Source organism: Phoxinus phoxinus (assembly GCF_949152265.1).
Source record: "Phoxinus phoxinus genome assembly, chromosome: 18".
Classification (NCBI taxonomy): Eukaryota; Metazoa; Chordata; class Actinopteri; order Cypriniformes; family Leuciscidae; genus Phoxinus; species Phoxinus phoxinus.
The window spans coordinates 30,139,355-30,159,517 of record NC_136893.1 but is presented as its reverse complement, the minus strand read 5'-3'; the positions used below and the strand labels follow the sequence as shown (position 1 = coordinate 30,159,517).

General features: G+C 46.0%; 1 protein-coding gene across 2 annotated transcripts; it reads right to left on the bottom strand.

The window, feature by feature from the left end:
* Window positions 1–8,474: 8,474 nt before the first annotated feature.
* tafazzin (tafazzin, phospholipid-lysophospholipid transacylase) lies at window positions 8,475–18,527 on the bottom strand. Of its 2 annotated transcripts, none has more exons than XM_079589051.1 (11): window positions 18,398–18,527; window positions 17,815–17,950; window positions 17,599–17,727; window positions 17,475–17,520; window positions 17,293–17,378; window positions 15,381–15,461; window positions 15,249–15,290; window positions 15,105–15,167; window positions 9,613–9,665; window positions 9,455–9,532; window positions 8,475–9,371 (listed from the first exon to the last, which is right to left on the bottom strand). In XM_079589051.1, exons 2-11 carry the CDS (start codon window positions 17,921–17,923, stop codon window positions 9,270–9,272), a joined length of 789 nt encoding a protein of 262 aa, XP_079445177.1. In that variant the 5' UTR covers window positions 17,924–17,950; window positions 18,398–18,527; the 3' UTR covers window positions 8,475–9,269. The 2 variants fall into 2 exon arrangements, with proteins under 2 accessions (XP_079445177.1, XP_079445178.1); XM_079589052.1 differs by having other exon boundaries at window positions 17,815–17,944.
* Window positions 18,528–20,163: the final 1,636 nt, after the last annotated feature.

Below are 20,163 nucleotides of genomic sequence, written 5' to 3'. Positions count from 1 at the left end.
TGAGTCCTTCCTGTCCCAGTCGGCTTAACACTCCCTCTAATCGCTCCAGATGCTGTGAAATGGAAGAAGAAAAGACCACAACATCATCCAGGTAAAGTAACAGAGATTGACAGTGCTGTTCCCCAAACAACCGTTGCATGAGGCGCTGGAATGTGCTTGGGGCGTTGCAAAGGCCGAAAGGCATACGGTTAAACTCGAATAATTCAAAAGGAGTACAAAAGGCTGTCTTAGCTTTGTCCTTCTCGGCAACAGGAACTTGATTATAGCCGCTGACTAAATCGAGAGTAGAGAACCAATTGGCCCCAGAAAGAGCGTCCAAATATTCTTCAATGTGTGGTAACGGAAAAGCATCTTTACGAGTCTTTTGGTTTAATTGGCGGTAGTCCACGCAGAGGCGAAGGCTACCATCCTTTTTCCGCACCAGAACAATGGGGGACGCATAGGGACTGCAGCTCTCCCTAATGATCTGCGCCTCAAGAAGTTGATTGATATGGGCTTTGACAACCTCATACTCAGATGGGGGCAACCGCCTATAACGTTGCCGGAGAGGGACATCATCTAACAGGGGGATTTCATGGGATATAAGGCTGGTACAGCCCAAATCCCCCTCATGAGCTGAGAACACAGCCTGGTACTCAACCAGCAATGTCCTAACCTGTTGGGCCTCCTCCTTACTAAGATCGGATAAATCAAGGGCATCTATTTGGCTCCGAACTGAGCTGGGAGATGAACCAGCTACTTCAATAGCCCTCAACTCAGCTACGCCCTTAGGCAAACTGACCACATCCACCCCACGCAAATAACCTAACTGGGTACGAGCGTAAAGCAAGACATCAGTAGTGCCAACATTTACAACAGGAACGTAAACTGTACCCCCAAACACCTGGACTAATGAAGGAGATGCCAACAATCCACCAGGTAGGCCAGAGTCGAGAGGCTCAAATAAGGCGGTACTACCAGATAAGTGATCTGAACATGTTGCCCTGACAAACTTGGTCACACCCCCTGGAATACGCTGAACCCTCCCCTGACTTAGCTTAACAACATTCTTCACATCAGGGGGGGCTCAACACCTGCCTGATAACACTTTTGCAAGGCTTGGAACACATGACCAGGTGCCTGAGACACGGTTGGTAACTCAAATAAAGCAGGCCCATGTTGAAAAAACAAAAGTTTATAGCATTTGCTAATTACATTCATCCCAAGGACCCCTGGGACACTAACACCACCAGGAGGGTCCTTTACTACAAGCACGCCGCAACCAGGTATAACCCTACCACACAAGAAACCAACTCTAGATAGCCCAAATAAGGAATAGCAAACCCATTAGCAGCCTTAAGCTGAAGCCAACGACACACTGGGCGTGTGTGCGCGTGTGTGTGTGGGTGCGCGTGTTTTTTTTGGATAAGATACCTAGCCTAACCTGCTACAGGTAAGCCTCAGCCGCTTTAGTAATTTAATTTTCTTTATTTTGTGTGTTGATGAACGGTGCTGTACTAGTCAGTTGAGTAAAATTCTGCCTTGCAGTAACCTGAGTTTTATCTATTTATGTGAATTCAATAAACCATTTTTGTACTGATATCCACGTCTCTTTGCCCTCCATGGTAACGAACTTGTGTGCCCTATTTCCATTGGGTAGTTATTTCCCCTTTCTCTGAAAAGGGGTGGCGTAGTCAGCTTGTCATATTGAATTACCACGATACAATTTGGTAGTTGTCAACCGTTTACCCCCACCACCACGCTACACATGGATAATCAACGGATACCCGTTGCTCTGCCAGAAGGGGTCGTGAACACGATCAGTCTAGAGCCCCCTCTACCAGGCGGCTTTATGCATCAAAATGGTCTGTGTTTACTAAATGGTCCACTGACAAAGGCTTAGAACCACAAGCTTGTGGGGTTTCATGGGTGCTTTGCTTCCTTCAAGAGCTGTTGGACATGGCCAGGTCCCCCTCCACGCTCAAAGTATATGTTGCGGCCATCGCAGCGTTCGCAGAGTCGACGCGCGGCCAGGCAATAGGAAGGAACGAGCTCATCATCCACTTTTAGAGCCAGAAGGATGAATCCCCGCGGCCAACATTTCCTTGGTCCTGGAGGCTCTGAAAGCGCATCCCTTTGAACCGTTACACTCTGTGGATCTGAAGCACCTCGCACTCAAAACCGCGTTTCTGATCGCCTTAGCATCAGTTAAACGTGTGGATGACTTGCACGCGTTATCTGTTAACGCCGCGTGTCTCGAGTTCGGACCTAATGACTCTAAAGTCGTCCTTACACCGAGACATGGCTATGTCCCCAAAGCAATCGGCACCCCCTTCAGACCGCAGATCATCTCACTCTCAGCTTTGCCGACATCCGGCAGCGAGGTCGACGTGAACCTCCTTTGCCCTGTCAGAGCGCTGAGAATTTACGTCACGCGCTCCGCCGCCTTCAGGCGCTCGGAGCAGCTTTTTGTTTCATTTGGTGTGCGCACCAAGGGTCTCGCCGCCTCGAAACACAGTCTGTCCAGATGGATAGTGGATGCTATTGCTGGGTTGTCAGGGCTCATTCCACCAGAGGCATGGCCTCCTCGTGGGCTTGGTCCAGTGGGATTTCTATTCATGGCATTTGTACGGCAGTAGGCTGGGCCTCCCCCTCTACATTTGTTAGGTTTTATAACCTGGAAGTTCCCGCCCTGCAGGCTAGACTCCTTTCAGTCTAAAGTCTCTAACGACTGCCCTGGTTGAGCTGCGCTATAAGGGTCGATGAGTTCAGTATAGACCGGCGATGCCGCTCTTTGTATAGAAAGTGTGCTTATGTACATGTGCGGGCCCACACTGTTAGCCGCCTGAGTCCCACTTATCTGTGTCCCCCGGTAGCCTGGTAATACCAGACTCTGCTACTTCACTTTGCTTCGTAGACAGAGTCTGGAATGGCATAATAGAGAAGTGTTTTCTCTCTCGCTAGGGGGCGCTTGTCTGAAGTTTAAAATCATTGGTTACCCGTAAGCCAATCAGATAAGTTTAGTTAGGACCAGTGTTGTGGGTAACGCGTTATAAAGTAACGCGTTAGAGTACTCTAATTACCTTTTTCGTGAAATGTGTAACTTAACGCGTTAGTTTTGTGCGTTAAGTAATCAGTAACTTCGTTATTTTTTTAAAAAAGTAATCCGTTATTTTAAGGAAAGGAAAATCCCGAATAAAAAAATTTCCCCAGGATCAAGACAGTGTTTCTGCGCTTCAATACCCCACCACCCTCCAGCTTCATTAAGGCACACGCGCGCGGTCTCTTGCTCTCTCTCCCTCTCTGCTGTGCACGCGCTGCGCGGTTTGGAGCACAGTCTCAGTCTCGCGGGCACGCTCGCTCTAGATTCCGGGAGATTTTGACTAATTCGCGGGCATCAGTGAGCCGCTATCAATATGCGGGAGACTCCCGGAACTTCCGATAGACTTGGGATGTCTGCATTTCTATACTGAAATAATATCGCCATTATAATTATTGATTTTTTTATTGAAATAATAGCCCATCCGCGCATCTCTACTACCCGGGCTGGGAAGGTGTGAATTTTGATTAATATGTTCTGTGATAATAAATAAATAAAACGCTATGTGGAATAGCCTATGACTGTCTTTCCTGTAATTGTTATCCTGCAGTGTTAATTTAGTCGGATGACTGACGTTATTCATTGCCAGGAGTCACGACTTCTAGGTGCATTTAAAGGGGGCCGTGTCTGTCAATCAAGCTGCAGCATGTGTGAGGCGCTGCAAACGGCTTTTAATTTTTGGTAACGCATGAGTACTCTAACGCGTTACTTTTATGAATAGATAACGCAGTAACATAACTGATTACTTTTAATTGATGGTAACGTTGTAACCTAATTAACTACTTTCCAAAGTAACTATACCCAACACTGGTTAGGACATATGTTATGCGCCTGTACAGCCGCATCGAACCACAGACATCATGCATCGAACTCAAATCTATGATCGAACTTACACTGTAAACACATGATGATGCGAGCGAAATACCGGAGTGAACTTGGCTGTAAACGACTTTTGCAGATTATGCGAAGTTAATCTACGCATCCACGGTACAATCACGGCCTCTAAACTTATTTTTGACTGAGTGAAACAAGAAAATATTTGTAGCCAACTCTCAAATTTAGGATTAGATATTTTAAACACAGCCAGTGCCGCTGCTAGCCATTTTGGTGCCCTAAGCATAATTACTTTATGATGCCCTCTACCCCGAGAAGCTTCATGAGGCACGCGCGCAGTCTCTTGCTCTCTCTCCCTCTCTGCCGTGCACGCGCTACGCGGTTTGGAGCACAGTCTCTGTCTCGCGGGCGCGATCGCTCTAGATTCAGGAGATTTTAACTAATTCGCGGGCATCAGTGAGCCGCTATCAATATGCGGGAGACTACCGGAACGCTATTTTTTTGGTGCCTCCTCAGCTCTTGGTTCCCTACGCACGCACAGCGCGTGGTGGGAGCGGCGGCACTGGTTCTCCATAACAGAGCGAATTCCATCCCGTGTCTTGTTTCGGTTTTCGATTTCTCTGACCTACAATGTAAAACTCTGCGCTTAGCGTCTACGTCACGGCTCTCAGCCCGCCCTCTGTTCGTTGATTGGCCCGGCCGTCCGAAGGCCGGTGGAAAACTGAAAGATAGGCCGCTATCTCAGACTGAATACAGGAGCGAAATGAAATTAGCGGAAGTAGGAAGTCTGACGTAGTCAGGCTAGTCCCCCGGGGCGTCCCCCCTGGGACTCATGTAGTGGATGCTTGGCGCGCACGGCGTTGACAAGGGGTTCCCGTTCCGTAATTCTATTACGCAGTACGAGAGAACCTCTCGTAAGAGAACGTATTCGGTTACCTAACGCAACCTCGGTTCTCTCTAGATGAGGGAACGAGTACTGCGTTCCCTGCCGTGATCGCGCCCGGAGCTCACTTCGCTCCAGACGATGAAAAACCAGCTAAGCAGCCCCTGAGCCCTTCCTTTTATACTCTTTGCCACCCCCATATTGGCGGGCTATGACGCGTGACGTCACGTCCAGTTCAGTGGTAGGCTGCTGCAGTTGCCGCGAGGCAGCCAATGGGCACGCTAGACAGCCTGTTGACAATATATACAGATTTAAGGATACATTTTGCTTCATATCTCGAGCAAAGATGACTGTACCCCGTGCGTAATTTCATTACGCAGTACTCGTTCCCTCTCCTAGGGAACCGAGGTTACGTTAGGTAACCAAGTACGTTTTTGCTCTGTTTTTCTGAATTAATGACTTAATTTTCTCAGAATTATGAATTATTTGTTACTGTCTGTATGTTGTTTTGTGATTATATATATTTTTTTAAATATGACATTTATGGATTTTATTAGTTCTCTCATTTTGAGTTCAATGGCCTGCACACTTATACATATTTTTAGCACTCAGATGATTTGAAAACAATACTCTTTTGGTCTTGTAACATCATACAGTATATTTCTTATTTTGCAACACGGAAGTACGATATTTCCTGAAGCCAGACGCATTTCATTTACAAAGGACACAGAGCTCTTGCGTCACAAAGAAAAAATGCAGTATGGCAAAATAATATCAATACATCTGTAAATTGTAATGTGGACTCATGCATGTTCTGTAAAGCTGCTTTGAAATGAAGTGTATTATGAAGTTGAAGTTCAAGTTCATTTTATTTATATAGCACGTTTTATAACAGCCACCGACTGACCAAAGTGCTTTACAGAACTACAAAATTAAAAGGCTATAATATAATATAAGGCTATAATAATACCAATGCATAACAGCATAACACATAGTACATCAAGCTAAGAACAGCCTTAAACAGGAGTCGCAAAACCGTGTCAGACTCATCAATAATAAGCAGAAATGGCAGTATCAGACTTAGATAAATAGAAAAACAGCATCGTACTCAAAGGAGAAAAGAAAAAAAAGAAAACAGCCTTATTTATAGGCAAAAGAAAAAAAGTGCGTTTTTAAAAGTGACTTAAAAGAGATCACGGAAGGGGCTATCCTCACTTCTATGGGCAAATTACTCCACAGCCGAGACCCAGCCACAGAAAATGCTCGATCCCCTCTGCGTTTAAGTCTGGAGTGCGGGACTAATAACAGATTCTTGTCACTTGATCTCAGACTTCTTGACGGGGTATATGGTTGTAGCAGTTCAGATAGGTAGCTCGGTGCTTGGTTGCATAGAGATTTGTACAGAAATAAAAGGATTTTAAAATCAATTCTGAGATTAATGGGCAACCAATGAAGAGACCTCAGAATTGGCGTGATATGGTCACTTTTCCGACTATTTGAGGAATCTTGCGGCGGCATTTTGCACCAATTGATGACGAGCTGTTTGAGTTTTCGAGATACCGCAATAAAGTGAATTGCAGTAATCTACACGTGTGTGGTGATAAAAGCATGAACAGCCATCTCAAGAGATTTAGGATTGAGGAAGGGTTTGACTTTTGACAACAGACGAAGTTGATAAAAGCTAGAGCTTATTACAGAGGAAATTTGTTTATCAAAGTTTAAGGACTCATCCAGTAGAACGCCCAGGTTCCGTACACTTGAAGATCTAAAAGCCGATAGTCTGCCTAGGTCGAATGTGGCAGCCTGGGGATTAACAGTGGACCCAAAAACAATGATCTCTGTTTTGTTTTCATTTAAAAATAAAAAAAATTTGGTCCAGCCAAAGTTTTACTTTGTCTAGACAACCTAGTAATGATGAAAGGGCGGAGGGATCATTTCTCTTGATTGGACCATACGTTTGAGTGTCGTCTGCATAACAGTGAAAAGATACCCCATGTCTTCTTAGAATGGTGAAGGAAATAGAAAATAGAGAAGGCGCTAAGATAGATCCTTGCGGAAGACCACAGGTTAGATGCGCAACAGAAGAGGAGGAATTTCCTAACTTTACTCTGAAAGTTCGACCCGAGAGATAAGACTGGAACCACTGGAGGACGATACCTTTTAGCCCCACATCATACTCTAGTCTGGATATCAGGATAGAGTGATCGACAGTATCAAAAGCTGCTGATAGATCCAGAAGAACAAGAGCCACAGAGTCACCAGTGTCCGTGGAAAGATAGATGTCATTTAAAACTCTCAACAGGGCAGATTCAGAACTGTGAGCGGACTTAAAACCAGATTGAAATTTTTCAGTAATATCATTGCATTTTAGAAAGAGCTGAAGTTGGTCAAGAACAACTTTTTCTAACACCTTCGAGACAAAAGTCAATACAGAGATAGGACGAAAGTTATTTAGCACGGCAGGATCCAGTGAAGGCTTCTTGAGTAAAGGCCATTGCACACTGAGTCCGAAATTTTCGTATTCGTGATTCGGTGGCTCTGAATTGTCAAAGCACCATTCAAACTGCATTCAAACTGCTTGTTACGGATGCGAAAAACGCAGAAAATCGAACCAGTTTCGATTTTTTTTATGACGGACGAAAGTTTCGGAGGCAGTGTGCAAGCGTGATTGACATAACCTGAGGTCGTATTTATTTCTTAACGTGCGAAAATTTCGGATGCGAATTTCGGACTCGGTGTGCAATGGCCTTAACGGAGTGACAGTGGCCTCCTTGAGGGCAGCAGGGATGGAGCCGGTGAGGAGGCACTTATTAACAAAGGACACCAAACCTGGCCCAACTGAATCAACAATTAATTTAAGAAATTTAGGAGAAAGGTTTCAAGGAGAAAGTACGAAGGTTTCATATTGGCTATAGTTTATTTGAGGGGAGTCAGTGATGGGCTAAAAAGCATCCCAGGTAACAGAAGTCAACAGCTGCCAACAGCTACCAGTGTGAGAGCGGCTGGCATTGCATCTCAAGTTAGATATTTTGTCAATAAAAAAATCTCAAGAAGCTTTCACATAGCTCATCCGAAACACCACCAGTCATTGTATTTACCGGAGGATTTAAAACAGAGTTTATAACAGAAAATAAAACCTTTGGTCTAGTGTGGTTTGCCATAATCATGTCTGAGAAGTACATGGCTTTAGCCGACTTTACAGCGTTCTGGTAGGTCTAAAAACCTGGCTTTAAGTAACTGAAGTGAAATATGGAGCTTGTCCTTCTTCCATTTGCACTCAGCCTTTCTGCAAGCTTGTCTTAGTTGCTGAATGTCCACGTTGAGCCATGGTTCACACTTAGGTTTAGGTTTGTAGAGCTTAAGCGGAGCAGTTTCATTTAGGGCATTTAGCCAAGAACAGTTTAACAGACCGAGATGCTGGTCAGCATTATGAACAGCTCTACACAAATAAATGTATATTGAATTACACTGTCCTGGACAGTTACCTAAATAAATTCACACCAATTGATGTGAATATTTAAATATTACAAGTGTTTGGAAGTTGGCTTCATTGAATACATTTTTTGTTGTCAAATCTTCTGTCTGTGCCTCATAGATCACACAAAAAGGAGATAAGAGAGAGAGCTGTCGTAGGAAAACACCTTATACACATGATAATAAAAATGACAGTGTAGCCAGTTTTATATTTTACTTTTTAGATTTTTATTTTGAACAATATCAAATGTTTATCCCTAAAATGTTTTTTAACAAAATATTATCAACTTTCACATGCTTCTGATCAACTCTCATTCCATCATATGATTTAGGCAAATAAGATGCATATGTGTATTGTGAAATAATCCAGTACACTTCTGTGTTCAGCCAGAATTATGTATTTACAGAGTATGTATAATCAAATACTGCACCAAATATAAACTCGTAACGGCTACTACTGTCATCTCACACTTCTCCATCAGTCATTACACAGATGAACTAATCCTTCAGCATTCCCACAGTAACTCAAGAGTTTAACATTAATTACTGATCCAGCGATGATTAATGAGCATGCAAACAAATTTAACATGTTCAGATCATTAAGAAAATTAATACAAATGACTCACTGACATGCGTTTCTAGTGAAAGAGCTTCTGTACTAGTTTATCTGAAGGGTGAAGTATTCTGTAGAGTTAAACAGAAATGAAAGACTGGGAGAACGCACATCTCGTGCTCCGCAGTCCGAAGGCATTAGCCGGCTGTCACACACACTGTGTGTCCTGAGGTCTGGAGCATGGCTTAAAGTCACGGCAACAGCTCATGTCTGACTGTCCACGCATAAATCAGCTCTCATGCCACTTCATCATGGATATAACACTCCCGGTGTGTGTGTGGTCACGTGACCTCCCGGTGTGTATCTCCTGCTGTGTGTGTGTGCTCTAGAGCTGTAAGGCCAGGGTCAGCTGAGGGGTGACGTGTCCTGAGACGGGTTCCTCACCGTTATGTGCAGTTCTGTATCCTGTGATGAAGAGCTTCGGCCTGAGCTTTCAAGCCCAGAAATTCCTCCTGAATAAAGTCTGTCACGGCTTTTCGCATTTCCATCTGTAAGGAAAGCAATGTTGTTCTCAACTGCACGACTATCCATTTGAAGCATCACATGACGTCACGGTCACATGACCACCTACCGGACTGGTGTTCTCAGCTCTCAGCGCGCTCACCAGATGTCTGACTGTGAAGGGCTTTCCGACGAGAACAGTTATCCGCTGCACAGAACCAGAGCACACTCGGGTCAAAACTGTGAGACACTGGAAGATTAGCGATATGAAGGTAAATGTGTATTCACCTGTCCCGCTCGAGGAATGTATGGAGCTTGATTTGGTAGGACGTCATTCAGACCTGAAAAAAAAGGTCCACAGCTCAGATATTCATTCATGAAGTTGTGCTGTTAACAACTTAACTTTACTGACAGCTTGCTCCAGCAAACCCTCTTCTGCCGTTACACTACGGTCAGGATTTACTGAAGACACGCAGTGTAAAACTAGCGTTGAAAAGGCGTGACAGGGTTATTTTTGCGGCTGACCTTATTGCATATGCATTTGTAGGAGTTTCCCTTTCAACTCCCTCTCGTCTGTGTGTCTGTGTTTGAGCTCTCGTCTGTGTGCCGGTGTTTGAGCTCTCGTCTGTGTGCCGGTGTTTGAGCTCTCGTCTGTGTGCCGGTGTTTGAGCTCTCGTCTGTGTGCCGGTGTTTGAGCTCTCGTCTGTGTGCCGGTGTTTGAGCTCTCGTCTGTGTGCCGGTGTTTGAGCTCTCGTCTGTGTGCCGGTGTTTGAGCTCTCGTCTGTGTGCCGGTGTTTGAGCTCTCGTCTGTGTGCCGGTGTTTGCGCTCTCGTCTGTGTGCCGGTGTTTGCGCTCTCGTCTGTGTGCCGGTGTTTGAGCTCTCGTCTGTGTGCCGGTGTTTGAGCTCTCGTCTGTGTGCCGGTGTTTGAGCTCTCGTCTGTGTGCCGGTGTTTGAGCTCTCGTCTGTGTGCCGGTGTTTGAGCTCTCGTCTGTGTGCCGGTGTTTGAGCTCTCGTCTGTGTGCCGGTGTTTGAGCTCTCGTCTGTGTGCCGGTGTTTGAGCTCTCGTCTGTGTGCCGGTGTTTGAGCTCTCGTCTGTGTGCCGGTGTTTGAGCTCTCGTCTGTGTGCCGGTGTTTGAGCTCTCGTCTGTGTGCCGGTGTTTGAGCTCTCGTCTGTGTGCCGGTGTTTGAGCTCTCGTCTGTGTGCCGGTGTTTGAGCTCTCGTCTGTGTGCCGGTGTTTGAGCTCTCGTCTGTGTGCCGGTGTTTGAGCTCTCGTCTGTGTGCCGGTGTTTGAGCTCTCGTCTGTGTGCCGGTGTTTGAGCTCTCGTCTGTGTGCCGGTGTTTGAGCTCTCGTCTGTGTGCCGGTGTTTGAGCTCTCGTCTGTGTGCCGGTGTTTGAGCTCTCGTCTGTGTGCCGGTGTTTGAGCTCTCGTCTGTGTGCCGGTGTTTGAGCTCTCGTCTGTGTGCCGGTGTTTGAGCTCTCGTCTGTGTGCCGGTGTTTGAGCTCTCGTCTGTGTGCCGGTGTTTGAGCTCTCGTCTGTGTGCCGGTGTTTGAGCTCTCGTCTGTGTTTGAGCTCTCGTCTGTGTGCCGGTGTTTGAGCTCTCGTCTGTGTGCCGGTGTTTGAGCTCTCGTCTGTGTGCCGGTGTTTGAGCTCTCGTCGGTGTGCCGGTGTTTGAGCTCTCGTCTGTGTGTCTGTGTTTGAGCTCTCGTCTGTGTGCCGGTGTTTGAGCTCTCGTCTGTGTGTCGGTGTTTGAGCTCTCGTCTGTGTTCCGGTTTTTGAGCTCTCGTCTGTGTGCCGGTGTTTGAGCTCTCGTCTGTGTGCCGGTGTTTGAGCTCTCGTCTGTGTGCCGGTGTTTGAGCTCTCGTCTGTGTTCCGGTTTTTGAGCTCTCGTCTGTGTGCCGGTGTTTGAGCTCTCGTCTGTGTGCCGGTGTTTGAGCTCTCGTCTGTGTGTCTGTGTTTGAGCTCTCGTCTGTGTGCCGGTGTTTGAGCTCTCGTCGGTGCGTCGGTGTTTGAGCTCTCGTCTGTGTGTCGGTGTTTGAGCTCTCGTCTGTGTGCCGGTTTTTGAGCTCTCGTCTGTGTGCCGGTGTTTGAGCTCTCGTCGGTGTGCCGGTGTTTGAGCTCTCGTCGGTGTGCCAGTGTTTGAGCTCTCGTCGGTGTGCCGGTGTTTGAGCTCTCGTCTGTGTGCCGGTGTTTGAGCTCTCGTCGGTGTGTCGGTGTTTGAGCTCTCGTCGGTGTGTCGGTGTTTGAGCTCTCGTCGGTGTGTCGGTGTTTGAGCTCTCGTCGGTGTGTCGGTGTTTGAGTTCTCGTCTGTGTGTCGGTGTTTGAGTTCTCGTCTGTGTGTCGGTGTTTGAGCTCTCGTCGGTGTGCCGGTGTTTGCGCTCTCGTCGGTGTGCCGGTGTGCCGGTGTTTGAGCTCTCGTCGGTGTGCCGTGTTTGAGCTCTCGTCGGTGTGCCGGTGTTTGAGCTCTCGTCTGTGTGCCGGTGTTTGAGCTCTCGTCTGTGTGTCTGTGTTTGAGTTCTCGTCTGTGTGTCGGTGTTTGCGCCGGTGTTTGCGCTCTCGTCTGTGTGCCGGTGTTTGAGTTCTCGTCTGTGTGTCTGTGTTTGAGTTCTCGTCTGTGTGTCGGTGTTTGCGCTCTCGTCGGTGTGTCTGTGTTTGCGCTCTCGTCTGTGTCGGTGTTTGAGCTCTCGTCTGTGTGTCGGTGTTTGCGCCGGTGTTTGCGCTCTCGTCTGTGTTTGAGCTCTCGTCTGTGTGTCTGTGTTTGAGTTCTCGTCTGTGTGCCGGTGTTTGAGCTCTCGTCTGTGTGCCGGTGTTTGCACCGGTGTTTGCGCTCTCGTCTGTGTGCCGGTGTTTGAGTTCTCGTCTGTGTGTCTGTGTTTGAGTTCTCGTCTGTGTGTCTGTGTTTGAGTTCTCGTCTGTGTGTCTGTGTTTGAGTTCTCGTCTGTGTGTCTGTGTTTGAGTTCTCGTCTGTGTGTCTGTGTTTGAGTTCTCGTCTGTGTGTCTGTGTTTGAGTTCTCGTCTGTGTGTCTGTGTTTGAGTTCTCGTCTGTGTGTCTGTGTTTGAGTTCTCGTCTGTGTGTCTGTGTTTGAGTTCTCGTCTGTGTGTCTGTGTTTGAGTTCTCGTCTGTGTGTCTGTGTTCTCGTCTGTGTGTCTGTGTTTGAGTTCTCGTCTGTGTGTCTGTGTTTGAGTTCTCGTCTGTGTGTCTGTGTTTGAGTTCTCGTCTGTGTGTCTGTGTTTGAGTTCTCGTCTGTGTGTCGGTGTTTGCGCTCTCGTCGGTGTGTCTGTGTTTGCGCTCTCGTCTGTGTGTCGGTGTTTGAGCTCTCGTCTGTGTGTCGGTGTTTGCGCCGGTGTTTGCGCTCTCGTCTGTGTGTCTGTGTTTGAGCTCTCGTCTGTGTGTCGGTGTTTGAGTTCTCGTCTGTGTGCCGGTGTTTGAGCTCTCGTCTGTGTGCCGGTGTTTGAGCTCTCGTCTGTGTGCCGGTGTTTGCGCCGGTGTTTGCGCTCTCGTCTGTGTGCCGGTGTTTGAGTTCTCGTCTGTGTGTCTGTGTTTGAGTTCTCGTCTGTGTGCCGGTGTTTGAGCTCTCGCCTGTGTGCCGGTGTTTGAGCTCTCGTCTGTGTGCCGGTGTTTGAGCTCTCGTCTGTGTGCCGGTGTTTGCGCCGGTGTTTGCGCTCTCGTCTGTGTGCCGGTGTTTGAGTTCTCGTCTGTGTGTCTGTGTTTGAGTTCTCGTCTGTGTGTCTGTGTTTGAGTTCTCGTCTGTGTGCCGGTGTTTGCGCTCTCGTCGGTGTGTCTGCGTTTGCGCTCTCGTCTGTGTGCCGGTGTTTGAGCTCTCGTCTGTGTGCCGGTGTTTGAGCTCTCGTCTGTGTGCCGGTGTTTGTACCGGTGTTTGCGCTCTCGTCTGTGTGCCGGTGTTTGAGTTCTCGTCTGTGTGTCTGTGTTTGAGTTCTCGTCTGTGTGTCTGTGTTTGAGTTCTCGTCGGTGTGTCTGTGTGTCGGTGTTTGAGCTCTCGTCTGTGTGTCGGTGTTTGCGCTCTCGTCGGTGTGTCTGTGTGTCGGTGTTTGAGCTCTCGTCTGTGTGTCGGTGTTTGCGCCGGTGTTTGCGCTCTCGTCTGTGTGTCTGTGTTTGAGCTCTCGTCTGTGTGTCTGTGTTTGAGCTCTCGTCTGTGTGCCGGTGTTTGAGCTCTCGTCTGTGTGCCGGTGTTTGAGCTCTCGTCTGTGTGCCGGTGTTTGAGCTCTCGTCTGTGTGTCGGTGTTTGAGCTCTCGTCTGTGTGTCGGTGTTTGCCCTCTCGTCTGTGTGTCGGTGTTTGAGCTCTCGTCTGTGTGTCGGTGTTTGAGCTCTCGTCTGTGTGCCGGTGTTTGAGCTCTCGTCTGTGTGCCGGTGTTTGAGCTCTCGTCTGTGTGCCGGTGTTTGAGCTCTCGTCTGTGTGTCGGTGTTTGAGCTCTCGTCTGTGTGTCGGTGTTTGAGCTCTCGTCTGTGTGTCTGTGTTTGAGCTCTCGTCGGTGTGCCGGTGTTTGAGCTCTCGTCGGTGTGCCGGTGTTTGAGCTCTCGTCGGTGTGTCGGTGTTTGCGCTCTCGTCTGTGTGCCGGTGTTTGAGCTCTCGTCTATGTGCCGGTGTTTGAGCTCTCGTCTGTGTGCCGGTGTTTGAGCTCTCGTCTGTGCCGGTGTTTGCGCTCTCGTCTGTGTGTCTGTGTTTGAGTTCTCGTCTGTGTGTCTGTGTTTGAGTTCTCGTCTGTGTGTCTGTGTTTGAGTTCTCGTCTGTGTGCCGGTGTTTGCGCTCTCGTCGGTGTGTCGGTGTTTGCGCTCTCGTCTGTGTGTCTGTGTTTGAGTTCTCGTCTGTGTTTGCGCTCTCGTCTGTGTGCCGGTGTTTGAGCTCTCGTCTGTGTGCCGGTGTTTGAGCTCTCGTCTGTGTGCCGGTGTTTGAGCTCTCGTCTGTGTGCCGGTGTTTGAGCTCTCGACGGTGCGCCGGTGTTTGCGCTCTCGTCGGTGTTTCGGTGTTTGCGCTCTCGTCGGTGTGTCGGTGTTTGAGCTCTCGTCAGTGTGTCGGTGTTTGCGCTCTCGTCGGTGTTTCGGTGTTTGAGCTCTCGTCAGTGTGTCGGTGTTTGCGCTCTCGTCTGTGTGTCGGTGTTTGAGCTCTCGTCAGTGTGTCGGTGTTTGAGCTCTCGTCTGTGTGTCTGTGTTTGCGCTCTCGTCTGTGTTTGCGCTCTCGTCTGTGTGTCGGTGTTTGAGCTCTCGTCAGTGTGTCGGTGTTTGAGCTCTCGTCTGTGTTTCGGTGTTTGCGCTCTCGTCGTGTTTGCGCTCTCGTCTGTGTGTCTGTGTTTGAGCTCTCGTCGGTGCGTCTGTGTTTGAGCTCTCGTCTGTTATTTACGCCATTATTTAACGCCCCAAAAAAGCATGTCTTAACCCACTTTGCAATATGGTTGCAATAGTTGCTAGAGGAGATCAGAGAGCACCGGTAGAAGGGGGAAATATTCTCCACTGGTATTCGTTTCTTTGGAATGCCAGAGGAAGACGTTATACGAACATATATATACAAACTTTTCAATGTACTGTGGCTTCTTTAGCTGGGCTTCACAGTTTTCACCTGTGGTCCCGACACTAACTGGCGCTGCTCTTGGGAGATTGCGTTGGTCATTATGTAAGTGATTTGACTGCGTCTGTTCTTTAATGTGATCGGTAGATCATCGCAGAACTAGCCACTCCTATCTGCGCTTTAGTGGAATTGCACTCTCACGCTGATTTGCCCAGTTTAGTAAATCTGGCCCTTGAACTTGTACCTGCATAACTTACCTATATGCCACATAGGTAAAATGATTGGGTGAAGAGAGCACTCTGCAATCAAACGTCCAATGCCTGTACAGAAACAACAGGATGTACTCAACTAAACATACGGCTGAAACCAGAGGCATCTAATTACTGGAGCATAACCCTTACCCCATTTTATCCTCATGAAGTCTCCAGTCATGTTCACTTTACCTGGCAGGAGAAAACGTACCATATTCCCTAAGACATTAGGAAAGACGTACACTAAACAAATATTAAGGTTAAAAAAATGAGTGTCTGTACCCTCTGGAAATATGTGAACCCATTCCCCTTGATTCAACTTTTCCAACAGGAAATCCATTCCTTTCTGATAGACTCCATCTCCTGGAAAACAGGACAGTTGGGCGGTTTAATTTACATCAAAATAAATACCTTAAAACCATTATCAACTCGAGTGTCTTCTATATAAATTGGATTTAAAAAGCACTGAGAACTGTGCAATTAGCATGTATTTGTGATTTATCATATTTGACAGTCAGTTCACAGCAGTTAGGTAGAGATAATGACTCTTCTTCTAATCGTATTGCACTGATAAGATTAAGCTTACTCTTTACTAATAGTCTAGATGGAAATAAGGATCCACGCGCATTCTCAGAGTCTGCCAGGTACCAAGCTGAAATAATGTCCCAAAGGCTACGTTTTTAACCCTTTGCTGCACCCGACCGGAACCCGAAAAATCAAAAAATGATATAGAAAGTGGCAGAACATTTGAGGTAAACAACATACAGAGACAAATGAACACATTTTCACGTACAATTCTGACCGCAGGCATTTAATGTAATGGTTATTTTTATCATTTGACAACATACTGACCCTATTTCTGGACAATAATAGCAAAAAATGGCCAAAGATGTGAACCCCATTTCAGGCTGCTATTAGTATAATAAAAACATTGTCAAATTAGCTTTTATTTTGCTGTTTTTGACCATTGATGGTCAAGATGTTGTAAAATATAACAAATAACAATTTCCCTAGGTCAGAATTGTATAGAAAAATGTGTCCATTTGTCTCTGTAAGTTGTTTACATCAAAAGTTATGCCACCTTATGTATCATATTTCGATTTATCGGGTTTGGTGCAAACTGCAAAGGGTTAAAAATAAAGCATTTTGGACATTATTTCAGCTTGGTACCCAGTTTAATTTTAAAATAGACACTTGAATGATAAAAAATAGGGGTTGCGTGGACCCCTATTTCCATCTAGACTATATCTCCTCCAAACTGACCACTTCTAAACACAGGTGCCTGCCGCCAACACAAGGCATTTTACTTTTAAAACGGTCTAATGTTTCAGACTAGCTCATGTGGAAAGGCAGATAATGGCTTCAGAACTAAAAAACTAATTTGACAGAATACCAGGAAAAAAATATTAATCTGACACTTCTTGTGATAGCCGGTAAGCAGAGCACAGCACAATATTATAGTCACTCTGCTGGAATAATGAGTGTGTGAAGTGAACGAGAGCAAACTTCATGAATGAAATGAGCACAATGATCTCAACTCAAACACATCACACACGTGTTCTACTAATGTAGATGTATATTTAATGTACGATGTGATACACGAACATGATGTGTTAATAAATGCATTTAGTAATATAGAGACCTTACTGTGAAGTGTTACCAAAGTTGTTTTTAGATTTTTTGACATTTTCAGCCCTTGCTAATCTAATCTGCTGTTTTATGTGGAATCCTCTTACTTGAGGTTATGGATAATTGTCCTAACATAACTCTCAGAGTTAATCTAGAATATTAACAATAAAAAGATTTTTCACCTTTTATTTAACATTTAGCCTAGTATTATTGATTTAATTAGAAGACTTTAATTAGATTAGAAGAAAAAGACAATTTGCAATTATTATAAAAAATTATTTTATGAGTTTAAAAGGCATATTTGTAAAATGAAACCTGTGAAGTGAACAGAAAAAACGAGCTTCTCCTGAACGTCTGAATGTGGATATTGAGATCAGAGTCGTGCTCCTCTGCACACACTCCACTCGATCAGCGGTTTCAGTTTTGCACGCAAATAAGATTACTTGCAAATAAAAATTAATTATTGACTGAATTTTGATTTAGTATTTTAAAAAATGTGTATAAAACCTGTGTGAAATAAAAGCAGATCGCAGAAATGATCAAATGTGTCATTAGATGAGTTTACCTCGGACAACTGGCACACACTTCCCTCTGCTGAAGAAGCTGGAGTGAAACTCTCTCGTGAAGCAGATATCAGAGGCAGCAGGTGCCCTGGACACACACACACACACACACACACACACCAAATGGCATGATATGACCTGACAACAGCTCTCCATGCGTGTCCAGAAGTTCACTCACACACACCATCTCATGCGGTTGAAGTTCCACAGCTGTCGCAGCTTCAGGACTCCTGTAAAACAGCACAGCTGTGTGTGAGTGTCCTGCAGCGAGAGTATGGTCCGGCACCAGGTGTGCGCGCGCGGCCTACCCCAGAGGTGCGGGTCATCCATGCAGGACTGGTGATTGCACAGCGTGAGGAGTGGCGTGTCCCGCGGACGCTCGTCCACCAGGTCCAGCAGAGCATCCGGGTTGTGCACCATCAGCGAGTTGAAGTACTCTAGCGTCAGAGAAAGTCAGTTACATCTGCCGTAAGCTCACAGCACACATTATTCACAACACGAGTACGGAGAAACGTTGTCCTCACTGGTCCACAGGTAACTGTAGGAGCCCACCATCCCCGTGATGACCCTGCTGGACAGCCTCCAGCCCAGGCGAGGGCACTGTGGGAAGGGCCATGCCACCTCCAAGGGCATCTCTCAGCATTCACACACACACTGTGTCTGACACAACACAACACACACTTTAGAAAGGGTCTGTCGGGAATCTACATGTCTGTGCAGTTCAGTATATATTGGCTTCAGATGTGGCATGTTACTTATCATCATGGGATAGATCTGTTTATCTGTTTTTTCCCTGTTTAGCACATGTCCAACTAACAATACAGGAGCAGCAGTTAATACAAATTACACAATCTTGAGAAATAGTGTGTGTAGTAATAGCGAAAAACACAGCGACAAAATATGACATAAATGAATGCTGAATGCTAAAGAAGTCAAAACACGAGAAACTTCCTAATTTTAAACTGAAACGTGTAATGTAAACAAGATGACAGCACTGATAGTTATGACTGTGACGTTAGTTCGTTGTTTTGAGATTTTCTATACAAAGTTAATTGTAACGTGAGGTTGATTTATTGTAAAATGTAAGGTTAGTTGTAATCTTCCCACCTTCTTCTGTCCCGTCAGCCGATGGCCGCAGCAATGCAGCGGAACCGGAAGCACTATTCCACCGTGAGGGATTGTGGGAGGTGTAGTTTTGTAGTCGTTGTTGTTTCCTTGGCCTTGAGGGATCTATTCTGACGAACCGTATTAGGGCCCAGGGCTATGAGGACGAAAATAGTGTCGCAGGAATGGCATTCGTTTATTTTTATTAACAGAAAAGAAGAGACGCCTATGTCACAAATACTACAGAATACAAGAAAATACAACAAACGTAACAGAGTTGCACACAAACACATTGAAACATTTTTTTAAAAATTAAGTTTTTACTGCTTTTTGCTTCATAGAAAATCGAATTGAGTCAATATAAAGCTCCATTTCTTTCTTAAATTATGTAAAACAAGTTTTTTTACAGGAAATTTTACATATGGAATTTTGCCATTAAAATAATCAAATGTAGGCCTATTATATAAACCTGACTGTGCTTGTCTCTATAGTTCTCAAAAAAGACCAAATAGTAAATGTTTCCAAACCAACACAAATTGGCCATAAATGTTCTTTGTGATAAAATCACAAACATTTTGCCAAAATGTCCAGTGGACAGTGCCGTAACCAAACCACAGTTTAAGGGCAACTGTCACAACAAGTGCAATTAAAATCAAATGCACTTTTAAATTTCACAAAGTAATGTTTAACTAGGTACATTTTATATATGATTTTGATTGATACCTCCTTAACTTTGCTTGTAATTAATAATTGATAGGTATAAGCCAAATCTTTTCCCACACATTCTCTGAGTAAATGAGGCAGAGACACACTGTTTCTGTGAAATAACGCTCTTGGGTGATTCTCTGAATTGGGTGCCCTTCAAGTCCCCCAAACTTACTTCAAAGATTTTCAATTGAAGGAAATCACAAAATGAATTTTAACGCTGTCAATTAATAGAACCAGGTGCCTTTGTATTATAATACAACACAATTGCTTTTTTAAAATTTTAATTTAAAGATAATGAGTTGCCTAAGTAGTAGACAACAAGCATGTTTGCATGTCCTCACTAACCATCATTACGTTTTCATTGAATATCAAACAAATAAAAAGTGCAATTAATACCAAAATGTTGCTGCTAATATAATCATATGTTGGTCTACTTTAACTAAAATGTACATATATATATGTAGTCAAAAAACTCCTCGTGGCAAGGCACCGGGGGTGGATGAGATCCGCCCTGAGTACCTCAAGTCTCTGGATGTTGCGGGGCTGTCTTGGCTGACACGCCTCTGCAGCCAGGGTGGTGGTCCCACTTTTTAAGAAGGGGGACCGGAGGGTGTGTTCCAACTACAGGGGGATCACACTTCTCAGCCTCCCTGGGAAAGTCTATGCCAGGGTACTGGAGAGGAGAATACGGCCGATAGTAGAACCTCGGATTCAGGAGGAACAGTGCGGTTTTCGTCCGGGCCGTGGAACACTGGACCAGCTCTATACCCTCTACAGGGTGCTGGAGGGTTCATGGGAGTTTGCCCAACCAATCCACATGTGCTTTGTGGATTTGGAGAAGGCATTCGACTGTGTCCCTCGTGGCGGCCTGTGGAGGGTGCTCCGGGAGTATGGGGTCCGGGGTCCTTTGCTAAGGGCTGTCCGGTCCCTGTACGACCAAAGCAGGAGCTTGGTTCGCATTGCCGGCAGTAAGTCAGACTTCTTCCTGGTGCATGTTGGACTCCGGCAGGGCTGCCCTTTGTCGCCGGTCCTGTTCATAATTTTTATGGACAGAATTTCTA

Bases quoted from the DNA above. Each gene is read 5' to 3' on its own strand.
- tafazzin (XM_079589051.1), bottom strand. From the start codon at position 17,923: ATGCCCTTGGAGGTGGCATGGCCCTTCCCACAGTGCCCTCGCCTGGGC. The intron at 17,379-17,474 runs GTGTGTGTGAGT...GTGTGTGTCCAG, and splicing joins AACTTCAACCGCATGAGATG to GGCACCTGCTGCCTCTGATA. The intron at 15,462-17,292 runs GTAAACTCATCT...CCTGTTTTCCAG, and splicing joins GTGTGTGCCAGTTGTCCGAG to GAGATGGAGTCTATCAGAAA.